At 55.4% G+C, this 18789-nt stretch overlaps 1 protein-coding gene across 1 annotated transcript in view; it reads left to right on the forward strand.

Annotated features, from left to right (window-relative positions):
- Nucleotides 1-1380: 1380 nt before the first annotated feature.
- The window catches only part of TBX4 (T-box transcription factor 4), a 41107-nt gene continuing 23698 nt past the window's right edge, over nucleotides 1381-18789 (forward strand). The window contains exons 1-3 of the mRNA XM_075720002.1: nucleotides 1381-1392; nucleotides 6460-6618; nucleotides 7426-7520. Coding sequence (XP_075576117.1) covers nucleotides 1381-1392; nucleotides 6460-6618; nucleotides 7426-7520 — 266 coding nt within the window. The remainder of the gene's footprint in view (nucleotides 1393-6459; nucleotides 6619-7425; nucleotides 7521-18789) is intronic.

Raw genomic sequence — 18789 nt, forward strand, 5'->3', positions numbered from 1 at the left:
GGCTACCACCCCGACCCATGCCGCTGCCCAAATCCCTTCTCTCCCGGGCTGTCCTCCGGGCCTCGGCCAAGGTTACCCAGCGGTGCTGGTGACCACGGCACGTCTAACCAGGGGCTTGTGCGACCAGAGGCGCTGACCCGCTGACCTGCCGTAAACGGCAGCGGCTGCCATGTGCGGAGCGGTGATGGCAGGGCCTGCTCGGAGCCCGTCCCGGCAGCACCATTTTGGCTCGGCGCAGGCAGCAGAGCGGAGCCGCGGCCGCCGTGCCGCTTGCAGCCAGGCTGCATAAAAATCACGACACGCATTGTTCTGCTTTTATTTTTTTAAACCGTTATTTCCATTTCGGCGTGGCCCTGTTTGCCTGCTCCCATGCTCCAGCACGCTGTAGCTTTAGGGCTCTTTTCACTAAAAAAAACCAAAAAAGTAATTGCACAGCAGATGGAACAATTTTTTTTTTTAATAAATTGACATTAAATCAGACCTGTGGCTAGGAAAGACCGTCGGAGACTATCTCAGTCTGACGTTCACCAGGGCAGTGATATCTGGACTACTCATTCTTACACAGAGTGTTGCCGAGCTCAAAGTAAAGTCTCTTCCGTACAAAATGCACAATGGACGCGAAATGTTATTTTTCTAGATGCAACTTTAGAAACCAGTAAGACAGCATATTCAAAAATAAAAATCCAGAGCATTTGGACAAAATTAATGTTAGTTTTAAAAATTAAAACAATTCCATGGTTGTTTGCTTTTATTTGTGAAATACTTAAGCTTTTAAAAAATGTCTAGATACATGAATATTCGTTCATAGTTTAATTATTACCGGTTACACAGTGAGCATTGCCTAATAGCTTGCATCCTACATAGCTTTGTGTGAAATTACGAGGGGTAAGTACGCTTGGTACGCCGGGACAAATTATCCAATATCACCCAAATATTTAAAAACAAATCGGAATATGGCTGTTCGTTTGATCTACCCGCTTTCCGTGGAGCTTGGTGCAAGACCGAGTAACACGTTAGTTTACAACGTTTTAAACCATTCGTTAAAATATTTACTTAATGGTCTAAAACAAAGCCTTCGAGCCTACAGACGTGCCTAGGTCAGGCAAATACATGCGGATAATTCGACTGACCGATTTAGCAGCAGAGAATCGCTTGCATTTAAAACCGTGCATATTTTCAAAACCCCCTTAGTGCATCTATTTTAGGCAGATGCTTAAGATTAAAGGGCCGCGTGTCAGCCCGTATCTTACCCATTCTTCCTGTCATCGTTTCTTTGCAATTTAATTTTGTGTTTTCCTTGCAGCCTAGAAGTGTTTGGTACCAGTCTCTTGGCAAAAGAGCCTGAGGAATAAAAGGGTAAAGAAATATGACCCAGCTGCTATGCACAATGAGGTTTGTAAGTCCTTGTATGGTATAAATAAGCATATTACACAGTTATTAGAAATTTGGCACTCCCTGTTTAGAAGCCCGAGTCTGATGCTGTGTAGTTCCTCCCGAGTCCATGCATAATTCAGTATTAGCGCTCCATCCTTCCAGCCTTATTACTGGCCAAATTCGGCAACTTTTTCTCAGTCCTCATCCATTCAAACCCTCCTCGGCAGCGTAAACCGGTGAGTTTCCGCTCAAGCCAATAAATCTGTGCCAACCCACGCGGCCGAGGCTCGGTCCTGACTTCACGGGAGCCTGGGCCAGGGTGGGAGCGGGGCCGGGGCCGGGGCCGGAGCCCGCCGGGTTTGCCCCCGCCGCCCTCCGCCCCGCACCGGGGCTCCGAGCCGTTGGGGCCGCCGGGTACCGTCGGGTGCGGGCTCGGGGCTCGCTTCTGCCCGGGTCTCCGTCGTGGCGGCAGGTTTTCTTGGGGAGGAAGAGGAGCAGGTTTTCTTGGGGAGGAAGAGGAGCAGGTTTTCCTGGGGGGAAGAGGAGCGAGCCAAGGGGAGCGGCGCTGGCCGCCGCGGCTGGAAAAGCCGTGGAGCATCCCCGCAGGTAACGCGCAGCTCTGAACCCGCTCTTTTTTTTTTTTTTTTTTTTTTTTTTTCTCTTTCTCCCGGCCCGCAGACTGAGTGTAATTATTGGAGAAAAGCGACAGTAAACTTTTATTAATCGCCGGTGTTTAGGGCCAAGGCAGGAGCGAGCTCGGTGACAGTGATGAGTGGTTTGGAGCGCCGGTCCCTGCGAGCGGGGCTCGTCCTCCCCCTGCTCCTGTGACTCGGCGATGATGAGCCGTGAATAGGAGCCACCCTGCCGTCGGGGATCCGGCCGTTTATCTGCCGGGTGATGACAGTCGGGCTGGTTTCGAGCCTCGCCGTGAATTGCCGGAGCCTCCGGGAAACGCAGGGCGCTGCCGCAGCCGGGGGGCTCCGGCCGGCCGGGACGCTTCGCCCCTCGGCGCTGGCCCCGTCCCCACGGCCGGGGGATGATGAAACCGGTCGCGGCTTCCCCGCTAGCCCCGGGCGAGCCCCACCGACCCCAGGGCTGGGGGAGCCCCGGGGGCAGGTGCCGTGCTCAGCCCGGGCGCACGGCGCGGCGGAGCCGCCGAGCGCGGAACGGGGAGGAGGGCCGGCGGGCGGAGGGGGAGGCTCTGGCTTTGCTTTAATTAAATCCTCCCCACCTGGGGATCGCCCCCTCCGCCCTTTTTTTGGTCAAGGGGGTGGATGGGGGGGGAAATGCATTTAACGTAGGGGAGCGCAGGCAGCGTCGGCGATTCCCGCTGTCCCTGTCCGCGGCTGCGGGAGGAAGGCGCGGAGGGAGACTCACCCAAACAAAGCCGAGCGACCGGCGCCAGCCGCAGAGTAAATACAAAAATTCACCTTGCCGTGGAGCCCGGCCCTCGGCAGCCGCCCCGGGCCCCCGCCAGCCCCGCGGGGAGCGCCCGGCCCGCAGGTGGGAACCGGACGGAGCGCTCCGAGCGGGGGGCGGCTGCGGTGCCCGGCTGCGCGCATCCTCCGCGCCTCTGCGCGGCTTCTCCCCTCCCGCGGCCGTGGGCTCGGGGCACGGCTCCGGCCCGGGGCTCGCAGGCAGCTACGACCCGCGGAAAACACCGCGGCCGCGCACGGGGCCGAGCGCAGCAGGGCAGCGGGGCTCCGGGACCCCCCCCACCCCCCCCGGGTCGGGCCGGGCCTCCCCGCTCCCACCGCGGCCCCGCCGGGACGGGTCCTCGCCCCTAGGCCCTCCTCAGCCCCGGCTCCCTCTGTGCGGGCCCCCCCGCCCCGGTCCCGGCCCCGCGGGCGCACGTCGGGGCCCGCCGCCGGCCCGGTCTCACCTGCCCCCGGCTCCTGCGGGAATTGCTCGCTGCTCCCTCGCTCGCATCCCCCGGCCCGCCCGGGCCTTTTTTTTTTTTTTTTTTCTCCCCCCCCCCCTCTTTTTTTGGGGTTTTTTTTTTTTTTTTTGGTTGGTAGGAGTGGGGAAAAGGTTCATTAAGAGGTTGACCCCAGTTTACTTTTATTCTTGCTCCTGTTCCCAATTTCGGCACCACGTGACGGTGGGAGTGAGTTTGGGTTTAAATTCACTTTCAAGAAAACCCCGATAAAAATCCTGCCCCGCGAAGCCCCGCCGGCTCATGGCGGTGTCCCTGTGAGCCCGGGGCTGCGGGAGGCGAGCGGCACCTCGGCACCAGCCGGCTCGGGTAAGCGGGCGCGGAGAGGGGGGCGAGATGCGGGAGCAGAGCCAGGCGGGGCTGTCGCGATATAGGGGCGGTCCGCAGCAGTGGCGCTGTCGCGATAGGCATCTCTACAAGGGGTTAGCGCGGCAGCCTGGGCGCGTTTCGGTGGCGGGTGGAGGCGAGGGGCGGCTCAGCACAGGGCGGGCAGCCCCCGCAACAGCGCTGCGCGGGGGCGGTGGGCTGCGTGTCTTGGTAATCGCGACAGCAGCGCTGAAGCGGCCCGTTCGGTCGCGACAGCACTGGGGGACTCTCCCGAGGGGGTTCTGCCCCTGATTTGGGGGTTTGCTTGGCGGTGGGAGCCCCGAGCAGGCGGTGCCGGTGGCCGGAAGGTGCGGGGGCTCCTGCCCGGGGGGTGCGGGGCCCGGAGCTCCGCTGCCCCCGCCGCCCTCACCTCGGGGCGGCCCCGGCGGGCGCTGGCCACGGCCGCCCGGCCTCGCCGCCGCTTTGTCTGCGGCCGCCCAGCTCCTGCCCGCCGGGGGGCAAGGCTCGGGGCTCTCTGTCGCGACCGGGGAAGGACGGGGAGCCCTGTCCCCCCCTCCCCGGGCTCTGGTGGAGACCCGCACCCAAAGACCGGTCCCAGGCCGGCGGGACACGGGCAGTTTGGCTGCCGGTACGGCAGGGCCGGGGAAGCCGCCGCAGGCTGCGGATCCCTCCCGAGGCGTGACCCCTGCCCGGGCCCGGCCCTTCCCCACCGCCGCTCCCGGGCGGCCCCGGCTCCCGCCGCGGGGTCCCGCCGCCCCGCACCGCCCGGCCCGCCGAGCCAAGCTCCCTTCCAGCGCGGCCTGCGCCCGCCGCGGCCCCTCAGCCCCCGGGCCGGCTCCCCGGCGGGCAGTGGGGAGCGCCGGGACCACCGGGGCTGGGAGGGGGCGGTGGGGCTGGGGGTGTCCCGTCGCCCCCCCACCCCCCCACCCCGTGCTCCCCCCCGAGCAGCCCGCGGCTCCGCTCGCCGCCAGGCCCGGCGCAGCGCCGAGGCAAGGCCGGGCAGGCCGGGGAAGGCCGCAGGCGGGCCCGGTGTGCGGGGGAGGGCCGGTCGCTGCCCCCGGCCGGTGCCCCCCGGTGCGGGCCGTCGGGCGGGCGCGGGGCCGGGGCCGGGGCGAGCGGGCCGGGCCGGGCGGAGCGGGCCAGAGCCGGTCTGTGGGGACGTGATTGACAGCGGCAACGTCAGCAACAGGCGGGGAAGGGAAAAGGGAGGGGGGAGACAAAGAGGGAGGGTGTCGAAAGGCCCCAAACTGGATCTTTATGGAACATTTTCCGCCAAGATCAAGGGAAAGTGAATCCGCGCAGCGGGGGATGCCCCGCACGCCGCTGCCATCGGGGGCCGCGGAGCCGCGCCCGGCCTGAGCGCCCCGCGCAGCCGCCGCGCTGCCCCGCGGATGCCCTTCATGCCGCAGCCGCCCCCCCGGCGAAGCCCGGAGCCCCCCGCTGCGCCTCCTGCCCCCCGGCCGGCCGTGTGAGTTCCCGGGGTGCGGAGGGAGGACGGGAGGGAGCGGGGGCCCCGCGGGTGCGGAGCGCCCTGCAGCCCGCCGAGCCCCCGGCCTGCGTCGGGGCGGCCGCCGCCAGCCCTGCCCGGCTGCTTCCCCGGCCCGCGACCCGGCTGCGGCCCCGGGAGCACCGGAGAGCCCCGCCCGCGGGCGGGAGCCGGGCCCTCGGGGGTCGCCGCCGCCTCCCACCTGTGCTGCCCCGGCCCCGCGGTGCGGGTCGGCCGCCGGGAACGTCCGCGCCTCGCCCGGGCCGGGGGTGCCCCGGCGCGTCCCCCCGAGCGGGGCGGGGGGTCCGGCGGTGCGCGGAGCCGCTGCGGCCGGGGGCTCCGGGCCCGGGGGGGCCGCGGCGCGTACGGTGCAGCTCTGCAGGGGAGCGCGTGTGTGCCCGCTCCCCGCAGCCGGGCGGGCTGTCCGCGGCTGCAGCTCTCCCCGAAGCCCTGCGGTGGCTGGAGCTGGGGGTCCCAGCCCCGCTCTCCACCTCCGCCGCCCCGGACGGAGGCTCAGCCCCGGCGGCGCCGGGCAGGGGAGCGGGGCTGCGGCCCGGCGGAGGGGAGCGCTCCGTCGGGGGCCGGGGGCCGTCGGCCTTTCCCGGTGGGGCGCGCCGGTGTCGGTTCCCGGGACCCCGCAGCCTCCTCGGGGCCGCTCCCCCTCCGTGCCGGCGCTGCCTGTCCGTCCGTCCGTCCGTCCGTCGAGCGGGGCGGGCGGCTGCGGCCCTCCGCGCTGTAAAAGTCGGGGTTGATGCGCGGCAGCCCCGGCGGAGCTGTCAGCCCTTATCTTTATTGGCTTTTCCCAGTCTCCGTCCAAGTTTAAGAGGGGCCCTTTTATCTCGGGGCCCAGCACTCCGCCTGTTTACGCCGCCCGGCTCCGCCGCGGCCCCGAGCGCCGTCGCGAAGCCCCCGCAGCCCCGACGGGCCGGGGCAAAGCAAAGCAGAGCGCCGGGCCGGGCCGCCCTCCCCGACGGGTACCGGCCCCGCACGGTGGCAAAAAGCGAAGGGCGGGGGGAGCGGAGAAAGTGTCGGGGCTGTGGGGCTGCGGCCACATCTGAGATGAGCTGCCCGGGCCTCAAGCGGGAGCGCAGCCGCGCGTGGGCCGCTCCCCCGCGGGGGCAGGCGGGCCCGGCGCTCCCGGGCACCGCGGCTTTGCCCCGGGGCCGGGGGCGGCACGTCCCGGTCTCGCCCAGTGCCCCTGCCTGAGGAAGGACCGAGGGCCGGGCCGGGGGAGGGGGGGTCTGACCCCGCAGGTGGCCGTGCCCGGGGCTCGGGGAGGGGGGCTGGACGTGGCCCCCGGTGCTGCGAGCTAACGGTGCGCCTCTCTCCCCCCAAGGAAATGCTCCAGGAGAAAAGCCTGTCTGAAACCGAGGAAGGGTTTCCAACAGCCCCCGCGCCCGGCCATGCGGACTCCTCCGCCGGTTCCCCCGTCCTCGGCGTAGCCGGGGGGAGCAGCACGCCGCTCAGCAGCCCGCAGCCCCCCGACCCCGAGCAGGTACGCACCGCCCGGCCCCGCGTCCTGCCCGACGGCTTCGCCCCTCGCTCTCCCCGCCGGCCGGGCCAGGCCTCCCGCCACCGCGCATCGCCCCCGGGGAGCCAACTGCGAGGAAATCGCATTATTCTTTACTTTTCCTTTCTTTTGTTAAATTTTTTTCCCCGTGCAAAGCAGGCCGTCCCCCGCCCGCCGACGGATCCCGAGCAGGATCCGGCCCGGCGATGGGTTTCGGTGGGTGGTTTTTTTGGTTTTGGATTTTTTTTTTTTTCCTCCCTTCCCACTAAATAAAACGCCGGGTCCACCCGCGGGCTCTCGGCACATGGCGGCTTCTCCGCCTTCGCCCCCCGCGCCCGGCCGGCGCCTCCGCCGTGCCCCCGGAGGAACCGCTCCGCGCAGGAACCGCGCATTGCTCCGCGGTGTCCCCGCGGATGCTCCCGGCCCCGGTTTTTGGGAGCCCCAGGGCGACAGCGGGGTCCGTCCGCGCCATCGGGGCGCGGAAACCCCTACCAAAAAAAAAACCAAACCAAACCAAAACCCCAAACCCAAACCAAATCCCTTTGGGCGCAGTATCCCGCCTGGATGTGAAAGTCTGCAATTAAAACCTCCGTTTGTTTCTCTTATTTTTGGCAAAGGGCAGTGGAATTTTTGGGACCCCATCCTCCTCCCGCACAGGCAGGACGGAGGCTGCGGTGCTGGTCCTGGGTGCGCAGCCGCCGAGCCCCACTGCCCTGCCCGCGGCCCTTCCCAGCTCCTCTCCTGGGTTTCCTCAGCCATTTCTTGCTGTTCTCATTATCTTTATTTTTCCAGACAATAGAAAATATCAAAGTCTATCTCCATGAGAAGGAGCTATGGAAGAAATTTCATGAAGCTGGCACCGAAATGATAATAACCAAAGCAGGCAGGTTAGTGAAAATTCCCTGCGAACATGTATTGCTTCTGAGCCGTATGAAATGTCCCCTGTTTGCCGAGACTGGGTTTTGCAGAGCTACTGCGATCAGTGGCATTTTAAAAAATTATTATCGTGATTGCAGATTTCGGTAAGATCATTTTTTTGGGGGGTAAACTGTGCATGCGTTTGAGTGTGGCAACGAGATTGCGGATGCAAGAAAGAGTTGTGGAGTCACTTGCTACATTTAGTCCCAATTGTCTTTGGTAATTCTTCATTTTGTTTTTTTTTTAAGATGTTAGCATGATTGCGGTTCTACTTTTTTTTTTTTTTTCCCCTCAAAGCAAACCCCACTCCCCTTTTCTGCACAGTGCACTAAGACCTGCAAAGCCCTACTTTGCACTGAATTTTTAGCAATATGAAGGCTTAGGCTATGCTTTTAATCTCAAAACTGAAAGAGGGACAGGTACCACTTTTATCCTGTTAGGTGCGGAGAAAAATTTCTGCCTTCCCTTGGAAGCAAACGATTATTTTTACCAAATCAGAGCCCCCTCAGCCTGCACACCCAGGCCTGGGAGGGAGCCCAGCAGCTTCGCTTCCAGGGGGAACCCATCCCTGCGCCTGATCAGGGCCCCCTTCCCACCCGGGATGCTCAGGTGGGAGATGGCAGAATTCATGTCAGAAAATTAAATGTCAGAATTAAACCTGAGACCATCAGCAGCTCGGCAGTCAGACGGTTCCCAGTAAACCCAGCCATCTCCTGCTGTGGGCACCGAGATAGCTGGCCTCGGGTTCTGCGGCGGCAGGCTCGCGTCGCTGCTGCCGGAAAAGAAAAATTGCCAGCCTTAGGTATGAAAATCCATTTAATTCTAACGCAGCTGTGTGCTTCTGCCATGCCCTGCGTTTGCTGATTTTACACCGTGCGAGAGAGCTATGCAGGAGGCCGTTCAAATAACGGGGAGCAAGCAGAAAAAAAATCCCACAGTCGATGTCTGTGCAGTCCGGTTTCACTGCGGTCCCTGATCCTTCGTGCGGGGCAGCCGGGAAGCTTGGGGGGGTCCTTTCTCCCCTGTACGCTGCGAGACCCAGCCCCGGACCCTCGGCTTTGGATTTGGGGAGCGATGAGCGGTTTCCCTCTCCTTTCCCCCGTCCCTGGCAGTGCTGCTCTGTGCAGCAGCTGGAAGCTTTCCTCGAATATCCAAGGTATTCCCATTAGCCCCCCTGGAGAGGGGGGTATATATACCAGGGATCTTCAATTTGTTTGCTATTTGGCCTATTTATGAAGTGCTTGTGCAAGTAACTCTGTCCTTATCACACCACATTTTGGTGTATAAAATCTTAGTGCTTGTTCCGTAGCGTCTACTGATGTGAAGAGCCGGATTCATTTTGATAGGTCTGCTACCTAAGTCAGCTAAGACTAGGGGATCAAGACCTCAAATATTTCACCCTTAATTTATAGTATCGGAGTGTGTCTGTGCGGGACGTGTAATATCTTTACCAAATTCTAGACCCTAAGCATCCCAAATGTGCATGTTATCTCTTTATAAGTCTTAACGTGGATTGTTTAAACAAATCCATATGTATAGGGCTCAGTCCCACATTCTTTGTCCGGTGGAGCTGGCAGTGCACACGTAGTCACCTTTGGTGAGCGTGTGGATGGGACCGAGGGGATGGGGGGGAATGACCCCAAGATGTACAAAACTTGGGGGTTTAAGTTATCAAGCCGAATTCTCCATGTGTGAAAATCGGTGCGGCGCCGGCAAGCTAACAGCATTTTTTTTTTTAATAGATAGTTTTTAATTAAAAAAAAACCAAAAAAGAAATGGCGCAAACGCTGCCGGAACAGAATAGTCACTTCGTTTTTTTTTTTTTCTCTGTGACCAGCGGCAAATTGTGTCAAAATAAAGGGCATGATTTTTAGGGGTGTTAGCGGTGAGCCCGAAGGCTCCCAGCCCCGGAGCCCACGCAGCGGGACCGCAGCCTGCCCCTGTCCCGGGCTCTGCAGCAGCACCGAAAGCAAAACCGCACGAAATAATTAGCGTGAGGACGGCAGGAAAACCGAGCGGCTGAAATCCCCGTGGTCGCCTCAGGCTCTTCGTTCACACCGAGTGCCAGGCTGAGCCCCTCGTGTCCGCGGCCGAGAGCGGGGCAGCCCAAAAGCAGGGCGATGCCGTTAATCGTAGCGCAAAAGCCGAACTGAACATCAGTACTTCGTGCAGATTTCATTTCACCGACGCTATTTAAATAAAGCGTAGCAATAACAACCCGCCTCTCCGCCTAATTAAAAAAAATGATGGTTAATGGAGATTTGTATGCACTTGCATTTAGCACTGGGGGGAGAGGGAAAAACGGTTAATTGCAGGCACTAATTAGGACTCTAATCCCCCTCCCAGCAGGCACAGGGATGCCCCTGAATGCAGTCAGTTGAAATCACTTAAATGTCGGTCAGTCTGACCTCAAGGGGCACAAACGAAAAGCAATCGAAGCCCGATTTTTAAATTTCAAACAACAACAACAACAACAACAAAAAATGAGTTTAATGACAAGTTCACTCAATGGGGAGGAAATGTAAAGCTCAGCGGAAGCGTTAATTCTGTGGCAACGGTGTAAAATAGCTTTTTTGTATAAACAAGGCAAATATTGATAACTTGGGGGGGGGGGGGAGGGGGAGAGGGGGAGTCATTTGTTTCATTCTTTGTCGGGCTCCGCAGAACGAGCCAACTATAAATTACCGAGAATTTAGGGCTGAGAACGACTTTGGGGGATTGTTACTCCCTCTTAGGACTGATCTGTAGGAGACATTAGGAGAACACAGCAAGCTCAGCATAGAAATCGAAATCGCGTTGTTGCCAAGAAAGCTTGATTTATAAAGTGGAAACATCTTTAAAATGCACTCGCTATCTTTTTAATGTTCGACTGCTTCGTTGTGGGAGGAAGAAAAAAAAAAGAGATTATTTTATATTAAAAGGATCATCAAAAGATAAAAAGTTTGTGTTAGCAAAGTTCCCTGAACTTTGCATAAAACCGCTCGCCTCCTTCAGGCATAAAATCCTGCCCATGGAGCGCCCGGAGGATGGGACGCTGGGCTCCATAAATCAGAACCTTTTCTTGTTCCTCCTATTTGAGGTTTGTTTTAATTACGAATTTCTACTCCAGAGGCTTTTCTGTTGCTGGGTTTTAAAGGCTGAGTTTCAGGCGGCGCAAAAATTGCCCCCTCTTCGCTGTTGCCTGGAGCTGGAGGTACCCAAGGGCTGCCTGAACCGGAGGGGGAACGAGAAAAAAAAAAAAAAAAGAAAAAAAAAGAAAAAAAAAAGAAAAACCCGGCCACGCGTGCTTTCTTTAAGCGCTGAGCATCGCGAGGGGCATTTTGCAGAGCAGCTTTTTCGGGAGGCGGCCTGGCTCGGGCGCTGCCGCCGCTTGCAGCTGCAAGCCCCTGGCTTTTTTGGGTGGCTGCGAGCCCGGCTCGGCTCCTCCGAGCAGCCTCTCACCGCGGCGGCCCGGCGGCTCCCGGTCCCGGTCCCCGCTCCCCGTCCCCGTTCCCTGCTCCCGGTCCCCGCTCCCGCTCCCAGCGCGGCCGGGTCTCCTTCCCGGGAAGGGTGAACGAGCCCAGCACCCACACCGAGCTGTGTTTATCAATAAGCCTATAATTATTCACAAATCCTCCCATTTATTTTAAAAAAAAACCAAACCAAACCAAACAAACCGCTTTTTTCCCAGGCGGTGGGGTCCTATTAATTTAATAAAATCAATGTAGATGGCCAGAAAGGGGACAGGGTGTGTTGGAGGATGGAGGTGGGGATGTGCAGCTGAATTCCTGCCTTTGGCTCTGCGCGGCCGCAGCCTGTCCTTGCAAGCGCGCACCTTTCCTGCTGGAATTTAGGCATTCCCTGGTGATGGACTTGTCTGAGGGGTGGGTAGAGCAGAAAGCAAACGGGAGAATTCATTACAACTCCTCTCCCTCTTATGTGCTATTATTGAACTGAACAATCGCATTTTTTTAAAATTTATTTAAAAAAAAAACAAACCTTGTGGCAAACCTCACTTTGTCTCTCAAAATTCTTTGTGAAATCTCCTCTTCCAGACCTTATTTCTGCAGGAAGTTAATCTTCGCTCACACAATCTTCCTGGCTCAGGATTGCTTTCTTTCTCTTAGTCTTTATTCAGCTCTAGCTGTTGACTAGTTTTTCCAGGGTGCCAGTCTTTGCAGCGTTGCAGTTTCTATCCAGATATTGCCAGGAATGAACAATTTGACGAAGCTTATGGATAACCAGTAAAAAAATACCAGTTCATGGGAAGTGTGGCCACTTTTTCATGGATAGTTATTGAAGAGAAAATAGCGTGTCGTTCCTCTATGGTAGCACAGCCATCCCAGAGATGTGAACAGGAGGCTTGAGATACTGAAATTGAGTTTTGGACAGAATGCAGGATGTGCACAGGTACAAAGATAGCTTCAGTCTTTATGGTAGCAGGTTTTAAGAAGCATATGTAGGAAAATACTGCACAGAAAAAAAAAATCAATAAAGCAGCTTGCATGTGTGGAAAAGACGCAAACCTCCTTTAGATGTTCAAGTTTCATTTTAAAAGTGGCTTATTTCAGTTTAAAAAAATCTGTTCCTAATCAACTTTAGTAAACCAAAATAAAACTAGATTTTAGGACATCAAGGTCTGAAGAAGTATAAATGCTTTGGCTAAGCTGGTGCAGCTTTCCTCTGTGAATAATCCTTTAAAAGTTAAATTTTCCATGGCTCTGTAGGGCATATGGATGCCCAGTTCTCATTACAATTAAAGGGAAATATTTGTCCAGAATCTTTTGAGGCAGTTACAAGAATCTCTGCTAAAGGTTTTTGATCCAAAATCAAACCTTAATATCCCAGATCAGCGATGGAATGTGAGCCATCAATTTAAAACTTGGAAATAAAGTAGATATTTAAGGAATGTTTGATCTGCTTAGTCCTAAATTTGGGGTCCTGGGATTACCCTGTTAGGGCAAACTCTTGCTTTTAGAGAAAGGAGCAGGAGCAAACTCCAATGGCTCTTGGCCATGCTGCTAAAGATGTCGACAGCTTTGGCGAGGAAGACAGAGCTTATGCACACCGAGTAGGGCAGGGATGGGATTTTAGTTTTTAATACCCTTCTCTCTTCAAACAGCAATCCTTGCTTTTAGTTTGTTAAAGACATGGGATGCTCATGATTAAGGGTGTTCCCAAAGCTTTCCCCGCTTGTCCTTAGACCGGAGCTGCAGCAGCGCTGGCCGGGCTTGCAGGGGAGGGTTTGGTCAAGCCCAAACCTGCCAGGGAAGATCCCCACCATCGCTCAGGCTCTGCGCCGAAGGCTCACGGGCACAGGGGCCGTGGATCATCTCCTGCTCTGCACTGATGAGCCGGTGGCATGGCCTGGCACCCACGCCGAGGCTGCCCATGGCTCCGCCGAAAGCCCCTGTGCAGTCCACGCAGCTGGAGGGGCTGCACCGTGGAGGGAGCCGGGCCGGCGAGGGAGCAAACCTGCCCTGAAATGCTGCAGCGCTGGGTTGTTGGCCATGCTCTTGCACAGCTTCCCTCCGAGGTACCTTCGGGCTGTGCTGCTGGTGCCGCCGGAGGCTGCTGGCACCGACCTCTCCCATCCTCTGGCACGCCGAGACCTTTTCTGCTCAACTTCAGTTATGGCAAAACGAAAGCATCGGAGAAGCATCCTGTGGCAAGAAGCCTGCCTGTGTTTCAAGTTACCATGGGGCAAAGAGAGGAAATGTTTCTAGACCATGAAAGCAGCCATCCAGCTAACCAAGTTCTCAAGTATGTGAGAAACAATGTTTTATTTAAAAATTAGATGCGCTAGCCAGAGGAAAAAAATACAACCTCGCCATTCCAAAATATAAAAATCCCTTAACTGTCTGACCTTCTCATCACTAGGTCATGGTCCTGCCACCAGATAAATCTCTCCTATCTGTCCATAGACTGAGAGTTCAATGTTGCTTGTGTTAGTGACAGTGAATTTGGGGCTGAAAAATGAACTACTGATGAGAACTCCTGTTGAACCTGTATTGTTTGTTATTCTGAGGCAAGGATCTGGCATGGGCTAATCCAGCACTTCAAAGTTAACTGCTCTTACTTTGTATACAGAGCGTCATAGCGGAGTGGCGTGGGTGATAAGAGAAATAAGGGACTGAGGGTTAGGATACACTGGGAAAATGGGACCCTGTTGAAAAACTCTTTGATCTCTTTAAAGTATTTTCTGAAAGCAAGAATCTATCAAAAAGGAAATGCCATTTAAAAGGCTAAAAGAAACAGCTGACATCCCCAAATTTGTTTTAATCTGCCCCAGAGAATATTATTTTTAAAGATGCGTTAAGTCAGTGGAAGAAATACTTGTCAAAAGAAGGGAAATTAGGAAAAAGAAGAAAGATCATCAGAATGGAAACATGGTTCTTGAAGCCTCTGCACACCATTCCTTTCCCTCCTAACAATGAAGATGAGGAGAAGCATCCTGAAGCAGCCATGCCCAATTCTCAAGAAGAACTTGGGGTCACATTAGTCATTATGAGGGAGGTAGGCATGTCATCTGCCTTGGTGTTTTGAAACCATCACCGGAGGCATCTCTGCATGCCCAGCAGCTTCTGAGGAGGTGGTCTTTCAGCCATGATATGGCTTGTTAGCCAAGATGTTGAGTGATTTCTTGTTTTTTTGATCCTTTCACAACCTGATATGCCGTAAGCGTCACCTTTCTAGACAGCACCGTACAGGAGCTTCTGAAAATCCAGTCGTCACTTTACTTGACCACCCCAAAATCAAGGATTGTAAAATCACTGTCTGTCTTTGGAAATCTTTGTCTTATCAAAACTCCTTTTGAAAATAAGACTTCAGCTGCTGAGCTGCTGAAGGGCTGGGGGACATTTTTACCCCCTGAAAGGACAGAATGAAGCGCTCGGTAGTATCTGAAGCAGCATCCACACCACAGGGGCATGCAGTGAGCGCCAGTCCGCACACTCCCATGGGCTTCAGAGAGCACCAACAGCCTTTGGTGAGAACATGACTCGGGTTGCTCCAACAGGACTCAGGTATCTTGTTTCCATGCAGTTTTCTCTATGGAAATAGCAGTTAAGTTCCCCATGGCTTCCTCACTTAGTGCGTGCTGGTTAGAGAAACCCCTTCCCATCTAATGCATCAGTAGGAGCATCAGAAATGACGTTTGCATCTAAGCTAGCATCTAAGCTAGCAAGGTCAGATCAAACCCTTGTGAGCAGGAGGGTGCTGAGGACCGAGGGGTCTGCAGAGGCCACCCCATCACCGAGCAGTACCATGGCATGAGCCGGTGTCCCTGGGACACCCAGGTCCTGGCGTGCAGCACAGCGCGGGGCGGTCAGTGCTCAGATGGGTGCTTTGAGCTCTTTGATCAGCTCTGATGCTTTTGGCTTTTCTGGCTGCGCTGGATTGCTGTCCCTTACCCAAAAATAAGATTTCGTTGGACCTGGGAGCCTTGCAGTCACCCATCTCTCCAGGACCAACCAGGCCTGCTCATATGGGGATTAAAATACCAGATGCCCATGAAGTGGCCAAGCCTGGGGAGCCTGAAAGGCTGGGAACTGCTGCCCCAAATGAAACCAAAGCTTTCCTCTTATCGCTCGCTTCCAAATCCAACCAACCAATTACACATTAATTAAACTTTGTTTGAACATAATAGAAGCTTTGGCTCCATGTCAGTAACTGCTCCATGGTTAAGGGGATTGGATAGTAATAGAATAAATAAATAAACAAGAGATGCTTATTCTAACAGTTCATTTTAAAACAATTTGTGAATATCATGTAGAGATAAAATGTGCCTAGCATAAACTTAGCTAAGCAATGACTGCTTCATTATCAGAACAAATAATTCACTCGCACATCATCTTTGAAGCTTGGGAGGGCTACAGAATTGTGCTGCTTGTTTATTTTCCTGGCTTTTACTGGTTTTGCTACATTTCATCTGCACAGAGCTGCGGGGAAGGGTTTAGCCGGGGCTGTGGCAGCGCGGTGCCAAGCCCCGGCGACGTCGGCTCCACTCCCGCTGCTCACGGTCCCCAGAGCCAGGCTCAGCCCCTCTGCCCTCCCCACGCCATCACCCTGCACCTCAGCCCCCAGCGACCGGGTGCCAGACCCTGGTATTTTAATGCCGTATCAGATGTCCCGCTCGCACAGGAGTGAGGCACCATAGCCTTTCTCCCGTGATCGCTTTCTTTGAGGGCAGCTTTCTCGTGTGAACGTAGAAACCGATTTAACTTTTCCCCTCTGATGGGCAGTGAGGGCTGCCGCTGTCGCACGGCAGCACCGTGCCTGTGCCAGTGCAGGGAGGGAGGTGGAAAAGTGCCTGTCAGAGCCACGAAACCCCGCAGAGAGATTTGAGGGGTGTGTGGGAGACCATCAGGATGGTGCTGAGGAGTCTGGATGGTCCCTTCTTCACTAGGTTGAGCTGGAGGGAAGGAACGGTGGGTTTTGAACGTGTCCAAAATTGGGGTCTGCTGACTCAGTGTTTTGCAGAAGAAGAGGCTGTCGGGGCTGATGCTCGGCTGCATGTGCTGCACTCACCCGTGCATCGCCGGCTGTCGCGCAGGCACGCCGTGGGCTCGTGGCCGGTCCCTGGGCGGGCAGGGGAGCCGTGGGGCTGGTGTGGCTCCGTGGCTCCTGCTCACCAAGCGGCTGCGCTGGCTGCCCTGTGTTGGCTGGGAGCAGCCATCGCACCTAGTGTGCGCTGGTGGGTTAGACACACGCCTTGTGTGGCTCTCAAAGAAAGAAGAAATTGGTCCGGTCTCCCGGCCTCCCCTACCCCAGGGATGGTGGCAGCATTTGCATGTTCAGGGCATTTGCTGCAGCCGCAGGACACCGTGTCCAACTAAGCTTTGGGTCCGAAAAAACGAGGACAATGCCAGGAATTGCTGCTCTTAATATTCTGGTTACTGGTGGCTTAAACTTCACCTAATAGTTGGTTTATCCTCTGCTGCACATCTCTGCTGCGCTTAACCTCGCTGAGCTTCCCCGTTCGCACAGCTGCAGCAGGGCTGCAGCTGCCTTCAATGCAGGAGGTGTCGCTGAGGGGCACCTGCTCAGACACGCTCCCCACAAAGCCCCAAATTCACAATTTTTGTAACCGTTTTCCGTGCAGTGAAGCTCTCCCCGGGTTTGGAGTCGGGCGCGGCAGCGGGAAGGAGGGTGGGTAAAATGTGGGTCTGCCCAGATCTTGCTTCAGACCTCCCACCAAAGCCAGGCTGAGCTTTCCCAGAGCTTGGCAAGACGTTGGCAAGTTTTTTTATTGCAGCGCTGGGTTGTTCTTCTGCCGCTGCTGGTCCCTGAGCAATCGATGATGAAGCAAGCTATTGTCAGGGAAAGCTGGCCGAAGCGAAGCATCCTCTGCGGAGACGCCCATCCGCCCGAGAGCTCCTGCCTGCAGAGATTTGGCAGAGGGGCCGGTTATGCAAAGCTACTACTGAGCATAGAGCCTATGGCTGTGAGTAGCTCCATTGACCTGGAGTAAATTTGGGGAAGCAGGCAGGTTTTTGGCCCCTTCCCAGGGCTGACGGGGAGCTGTATAGACCCACTGTAGGCATGGCCCCGCTCCCAGGCAGAGCTGGTTGCAGGCCCGTGCCTCCGCCGTGGTTTTCTGCTCCCCTCTTTCAAGTGGAACATTGAATAAGGGCCAGGACATGATATTAGGTGCTCTCTCTTGCCTTTTTTTTTTTTTTTTTTTTTTTTTTAAAATGCTATGACTGCATTTTCTTGGACCCGGCTCTTCGGTTTGTCATGCCTTCCCACCAGAAATGCACAACCCATGTTTGTATCATATTGCAAAGAGATATTTACTAAATGAGTCCCTGCCAAGGGGTTGAGAAATATGTTTTCATTAAGAAAATTAAACTGACAAGTCCCTGGACAGCACATTAGTCGCATATTTTTTTTTAAGACCAAAATGCAGCAGCTAATAATAATGATGAAATGTCCGTGCACAGCCAAATTACTAAAATCTACCCTGTGTTTTCCTGGAAAAGAATGCAGAGAGTTGGCAAACTTGGTTGTAGCTGGGTCTGTCGACTGCCGAGTACAATGCTACCACTGCAAGATAGCAAGCGGGTTGCAAGTTAAGCAACACCTTCAATCAGATGTGAGTCCCCATTTGTTATCCTTAAAGAATTTCAGCTGTATATATTATAGTAGTACTTTGGCTCTTTGTATTTATTTTAGAGGGCTATACTAAAGAACATTATAAACTCAGGCATGTCCATGCTATATGAACTCCATATGCTGAAGCTTAATTTTAAATGCCATTAAAAAAGCACTTAACATTTACAGTATATCAGTCCGGCTACTTTAGCAGCTTGGATGTACTACAGCAAATGAAATGATTGAGAAAAAAACGAAATTCAGAAGCTCGATGTTATAAAAATCCCCGATGCAGGATGTTCGCTTGGTACGATGCAGTAACTGTCAAATAGTATCCATCTCATTTCTGTTTTTTAATCAATTCCTCCTCTTTTTTGTTTCATTTTTAAATGTCATTTTAAGGCCTAATTTAAAAAAAAAAAAAAATCTTGGCATTCAGATTGGATTCCTTATGCCATTTTTTTCAATGTGTGAATTGGGCTGTGTATTCACAAATTGAAATGTCCTACTGTATTTATCCAGGTGCTTACCTGTAGGAGGACAAGGTTAAGAGGAGTGCAGAGTTTATGAATGAAAATCAAATACGGACATTGGTAAACCACCCCTTTTTAGTCCCAGCTAATTACATGGTAAACATCTGGAATTTATGCAGGGCAGTTAAAAGAGTCAATTGAAATGATTTCGAACAGGGCCCATTTTGTTGCCCTCTCCCCAAGCAGCGACAAAATGGTGCTGCAGACCTGGGCCAGCTCGGCCGGGCGCGGGGGCAACGCGCAGGGGAAGGAGGGATAAAGCCGGGGGGGACAAAGTGGCCTTGACATCCGATGGAGAAATGACATCAGGATTTGAGCCCTTCTTAATTAGGGTAATTAGAACGAGTCCAGGATGTAGCAGTTCTCATCCTCCGTCCCCTTATGCCAGTGGAAGGGAGAATTTTCTGTTCTGGCTAGTTGCTTGAAGGCTGTGGTGAGCCAGTTTGCTCAATTGACTTGTTTATTTTTACTGGTTGAGGAGGAGGTTGGGAAGATGGTGCCAAGAAAATAGTTACTCCGAGGATGCAAAGTGTCTGATCCTGCAAATCCTGGCTCCTGATGGAGTCTCGAGGGCTCAGGAAGCCCATGGCAGTGCCCGCACTCATCAGGGCCATCTCCTTTGGATCACAAG

The sequence above is a fragment of the Pelecanus crispus genome, chromosome 12, assembly GCF_030463565.1.
Source record: "Pelecanus crispus isolate bPelCri1 chromosome 12, bPelCri1.pri, whole genome shotgun sequence".
Lineage (NCBI taxonomy): Eukaryota > Metazoa > Chordata > Aves > Pelecaniformes > Pelecanidae > Pelecanus > Pelecanus crispus.